Raw genomic sequence first — 6106 nt, forward strand, 5'->3', positions numbered from 1 at the left:
TTATCTCATCCTTCTATTTTCCATCAAATTACACACTAATGTGCAGCCGATTTAAAACACGTTGATAGAACGGCATCGAGCTAAATAGATGTTTACCCTATTAAGTTTGTGAAAAATGTTTACCCTACTTGGGTTCTGTAATTTTGATACAATTACTTTATTTGGTTAAATAATTTTAGTATTAAATTAAAGTTCTTCTGTGGGTCAGCGTTAGCATTTAATTACTCGAATTAGAGTTAGCTATGTACCCCGTCATTCAACGACTCTCACTTGCTCTCATTTAACTTTTGAGTGCATTAGACTGCCAACATAAATCAAAGTGATCAATATTTATAAAAATTACCACTATATTAATATCTTAATTTGACCTACAAAATAAGAGACCCAATCCGAACAAACTTGTAAGTACAAGGGTGGGACCCAGAATGTTCTTAACATTTAAATTTTATTTAGTCAATCACATGGGCCCCTCGCTTTCTCTCATTACTTTCAAATGATATTTCTACTACTGTTAAGCAATAACTAATTTAAGTAGAGTCAGTAGCTGGAGTAGTCTTGCTTTATGTACATTTACTTATGGAAGGCATAAAGTAGGCTTACATTCCCAAAAAATTGAGATTTTGATTAATCAATTAATTAGAGTACTGTAGTTTAGTTATAATTTTTCTTTGTCAACTAGGATTAGAGATCCGATGCGACTGAATCGAAGAAATGAAGTAAAAAAAAGGAAGTGTTTATCATTTTTACAGGGTAGTGATAATGGAAGACTCTAACATAATTAAAGATGACTTGTCAACCTACTAAATAACATAACGTTAAACGGCGGCGTATTTGGTGCACTTGGGGCTGAAGAAGGAGGATGCGAGCATGGAGTTGAGGAGGTCCACAATGGGCGCGAACTTGACGCAGCGCGGCGTCTTGTACTGATTGATGGAAGCGCCGAGGCTGATTGCGTAGTCCATGAGCTTGTCGAACGTCCCTCCCTCCACGATCCTAATCTCGAGCGGCCCGATCGCCTCGTACGCTCGGTTCTGCCTGTACACCGAGCTCAGCGACTCCTCCATTGTGAGGCAGCAGTCCTCGAACACCGATGGCGGGATTGGGATGGCGCTGTTGTGGCTGAGCTCCCAATACAAGACGTAGTGGCCAGGGATGCCGTTTGTGTCGGCATAGCTCGTGTACTCGGTCAAGGACGCCCCGAACGGCTCCAGGTTGGTGACCGCGGCCCGGACCGCGGCCTGCAGCTCTACCTCGTCCGTCTTATCCGAGTCTATGCTCAGCACCACGTTCTTCCTGCATATGAAGTTGAACTGCGGCGCCTTGTTTTTGAAGCCGGCTACGCGCAGCACGTCGCCGACTCTGTACCGGTAAAGCCCTGCGTAGGTGGTGACCACGAGCTCGTAGTCTTGGCCCTGCTTCACATTGGCTAAATCTAGGAGCTCGTTGTCGTTATTTGTGTGAAGCGGAAGGAACTCGAAGTAGGCCATGGTTGGGATGAGAGTGTAGGAGACATCACTGGGGCTGCAGAGGGGGTTGAGGTTGACACCAAAGTAGCACTCGGAAGAGGCATACATTGTGCAGACAAGGGGGAGTCCATTGCTGTAGTAATCCAGAGTTGGGATGTACTGTGACATGGTCCCAGTAACGATAACGTCCACGTACTTGGTGTTGGACCAGAGGCGGGGGATGATCCCCTGCCATGACCCCTTCCTGCACTCCGACTCCACGAAATCCGCATTCTTCGGGTCGGGTTGCAGGATCCGCATCACGGCTTCCCTCACTGACTCATCCGTGATGAGGGGGTTGAGGGTCCCCGTGCGGATGTCGTGGCAGAGGAGGGACCAGTGCTTCTCGAGGAAGCGGATGGCGCGGATGAAGCCGGAGGCGAAGACGGCGCCGACTCGGAGGACGTGGGTGCGGAGGCAGAGGCCGCAGAGGATTTGGGAGTACATGCTCTGGTAGGAGTCAGGGCAGAGGATGGCCTCGTTGGGGCTGGTGTAGTTGGTGTAGGGGTCGTATGGCCTGTCCTTGAAATGGGAGCTTTTGTAGTAGCTGGTGAGAACAGGGCGGGCGGGGAGGCCTCCCGGGGTCTTGGTCTCCGATTTGATGAAAAGGAAATACATCCCTTTCCCCTTGTCTAGCCCCGGGACGAACTGGCTCATCACCGGCATCAGGAGGCTGTAGAGGAGGGATCTCCTCTCCAGCTCCTCCTCGATTGTTGGCATCATTTTCCTCTCTCCCGCAGATGTTCCAGAACTGCATGCAACAATCATTCATTCATTACCAATAACCGAATTCATAAGGAAGTGTGTGTAGTACTTACCTAGTGAGGAACTCGGAGATGGGATGGGAGCAGAGGATGGGGGAGGTGTCACCGAGGGCGATGCGGTTGATGTCGGGGAGAATGTCCTCGTAGGAGATGACAGGCATGGTTTTCTTGAATGTTTCGCGATCGGTGTGGCGGTTGAGGCCGTGCCTATTGAGATACTCAACGTGGGCATTTCGGGAGAGGATTTCGGAGAGGACTTGTTGCTGGATGTGGTCGGGGTTGGAGGTGATGTCCTCGATGAACTCCAGCTTCTTCTTGTTGGTCTCAGCCACCAGGTTCGGATCGGTTTCTTTGGGTGCCTCAGGCATTATGTATGATCGTTGATGAGAGAGGGAGGGAGGGAGTGTGTGTCTGTGTGGAGGATGGGGATTTATATAGAGGGGAGAAGGAGAATAGTAGCTTTCAAAGAAGCAAAATGGCTTGATTGTGAATATGGATGGGACTTGTGGCTATTTGTTTTTCTAATATCACACGCTATACTAATTTGCCCCATCCTTATACCCATTAATTAATTAGCCGCGCTTCCAACTCATCTCTTTCTACATACTCCCTCCGTCCTAAAAAAATACTCCCTCCGTCCCGGGCTACTCGCTCATTTCCTTTTCGGCACGGAGATTAAGGAATGAGTGTATAGGAAAGTCAAAAATTACGGCTGTAGGTGAAATTTTTTACTAAAAATGGAAAGAGTGCAAGTAACTTGGGACGCCCAAAAAGGAAATAAGTGCGAGTAGTGCGGGACGGAGGGAGTATATGCGTTTGGGATGACAAGAGAATTAAGAAAAAAATTAATAAAGTAAGAAAGAGGAGGAAAATTGTAGTTAAAGTAGTGTTAGTGGATAGTTGAACCTATATTATTAAATTGATACTATAACTTTCCAAAAATGGAATGTACATATGTTTGTAAGACGGCCGAAAATGGAAAGTGCACATATTTTTATGGAAAGAAGGGAGTACTATATTTCATCCAAATTTCCAAAATTAGAGTTTAATTATTATTTAGTTTAAAACATTAGAGGCACACTACTGAGTAGTGGATTTTGATTCATTTATGGGATCATCATACTATGTTACAACAATATTCCTTATCGATGTTGTGTAGGCATATTCTGTTGCCATCTAACTTTGAAAAAGTTAAATTTTAATCCCTTCGTTCCATGTTAATAGAGTTATTTTTCTATTTAGGAAAGTTATAAGTTAATTGAGTCATTTCTATTTTTGACAAAAAGTAATTCTCCTTTTTACTTTATTCTCTCTTCGTCTCTCTTACTTTACTCTTTATTACTTTTTCACCATAACATATTATTCTTAAACTCCGTGCCGAAAAAAATGTCTCTATTAACAAGGAACGGAGGGAGTACTCATTTAGGAGTATAATTTTGTAGGTCCTCGGTAAAACAAAACATAAATACCACTAGTAGTATTTTAAGGAGAACGTATGTTGATTTTAGTTTAGTAAACAATTACAAATTGAGAAATTGATAATCCCATAGACACAGATAAATGAATAATTAAATTAAATGTTTGAATAATTGGGAAGAATGAAATGGTATTGGTAGGTGGGTACATATAACATGCGTGCTTGTAGTGCGGGTGTTTCTTGAGTCGGCAGCAGCCTCTCCCCCGGCTTCGCTTCCCGGTAACACAACTATAGTACTCTCTCCGTCCCATGTCACACTTGGGGATTGACACGAAATTTTAGAAGATATGGTTTTGTGTGTTAAGTGGAAAGAGAAAATAATATATTTATATTAATGTGAGAGAGAAATTTTTTCAAAAAAGGAAATGTGACATCTTTTGTGGGATAAACTAAAAAGGAAAATGTGACATCTACTATGAGACGGATTGACTACTATTTTTTCACAAGAAATAATTTTACTCCATTTCATTTTCCACGGATTTTAACAGCTAGCGTTCATCCAAATCTCATCTCGGCCACATCATAACGAACCCATTAATAAATTGTTACTAGTTCAACCCTAATTTAATATTTTTATTTCATACTAGTAATAAATTTTTTCTATTTCCACATAAAAACTTGACGGATGAAAGATGATTGATTGGCTTTATTGGTTCCGATCAAAAAAGCTTTTGACTTTCAATTAAAAAACACCTGATCAAATTTTGGATGAAGTTTTATTGAATTGGCGTTCCTATTTACAAATCACTACAAAAAACTCCCGTTGACAATAGATGCATGTAACATTGTGTATCAATTTATTTTTAAAATATTTTACAACGTGCGAAAAAAATTCCCATGATGAGTAGTAAAATTTAGTCCAATTCCAAATCGTAATCTCTGAGATTTAAGGATCAGATCAAAGCGATCTCCAAAACTAAACATGTCTTAGCACAAATCTTAATGTTTAACTAATTACTATACACAATATTCTGGGGTTATAATCACGTGCAACAAAATGCTCAACAAGTTTTTAATGTAGTTGTCAGGAGTCAAATCGACTGTTTTGCTTTCTAAATGAGTTTTCAAAGCCATTGGCAAGTCTTCAAAAGAACTATCATAGCTGAAATATCACTGGCATATAGTATATAATAATTTCATGAAGTGTGATATTTAATTTATTTATCCAAAAATCACAAACCATCAATGACCGGTAAGTTGCAAAAGGTTAACTAATAGTGTGATGTGAACTTATAAAAAATTTGAAAAAAAATTTAAATGAGTGCTCACATAGTTGTTAAAGTTTAGAAACAAATTATTTTTTATTATTATTATTATTTTAGTTTTTGCTTCTGCGCTGGCTAGAAGGCAAGCGGAATTTCTAATCTCCCTAGATTCGATCCAGTTAAATTTTTTCAATTTAGTTTTTCTTCCATTTACAAAGCTTACTTATATATAATGTGAATCAACTGTATTCCAAGCATAATCAGACTATGGTATAAAATAATAGATGTAATTTGAAATTAAAGTAAAACAAGTACAGTACATAATATAGAAAACAAGCTAGAAACGTACTCAATCGGATATTGCACCCATTGTTTAATTTATAATCAAGCTCATGCGTAAATTTGTCAACAAATTTAGACAATGAACAATAAAAATTGCCCAATAATTTCTTTCATAACCTAACTTTGAACTTGACATACTTGTTCGTTATTTTACTTGTTAATAGCGTTAGAATTGTTGACTGTGGTTATAATCTTACTCCGGTGAAGCCTATATTTTCAATGTAGATTAGAATTGTGATAAACACATCATCCACTTTATTTATATTGAAACCTTAATAATACTAATATTTCATAGGTCTCAATCAACATTGGTTACCTACTTCATTTATTTATAGTAATCGGGAGAAGCGTGGGCCGTGGAGGGTTATCAATTTAACCCCTAATTGAGCTCAGCCGTGTAGAATGTTTACTTTGATTAATAAATAATTCAATTATCTCTGAAAAGTATGAACTAATTACACCGCCATTTATCTCTCTCTTACTTTACAAATTATACATTAAAACTCATGTCGAACTAAATCTTCATACTTTAACGAATGGAGTAAGAAGTATATTTAATCATGTATATTTAGATCAGTACTAGCTACATGAATTTGCGCCTCATGTAATTTCACATCATCTAGTACTTCAGATGTGAGGCAAATTTATGGCATCAAATTAAATGTACTAAGAAATTAAATTAAATCAACATATAAGGCTATATTTAGATATCACGATCGCATGCATTTTGAAGTTTAGGTCCTTACACTTGCTACACGTATATATACACAGAGACAGACGCATAAATTTATTTTGACAGGGGTTAAACATTCT

At 39.3% G+C, this 6106-nt stretch overlaps 1 protein-coding gene across 1 annotated transcript; it reads right to left on the minus strand.

Moving 5' to 3' along the window:
• Positions 1-717: 717 nt before the first annotated feature.
• LOC121805180 (indole-3-acetic acid-amido synthetase GH3.6-like) lies at positions 718-2704 on the minus strand. The gene is made up of 2 exons (XM_042204970.1): positions 2324-2704; positions 718-2256 (listed from the first exon to the last, which is right to left on the minus strand). Exons 1-2 carry the CDS (start codon positions 2635-2637, stop codon positions 816-818), a joined length of 1755 nt encoding a protein of 584 aa, XP_042060904.1. The 5' UTR covers positions 2638-2704; the 3' UTR covers positions 718-815.
• Positions 2705-6106: the final 3402 nt, after the last annotated feature.

This window comes from Salvia splendens, chromosome 5 (genome assembly GCF_004379255.2).
Source record: "Salvia splendens isolate huo1 chromosome 5, SspV2, whole genome shotgun sequence".
NCBI lineage: Eukaryota > Viridiplantae > Streptophyta > Magnoliopsida > Lamiales > Lamiaceae > Salvia > Salvia splendens.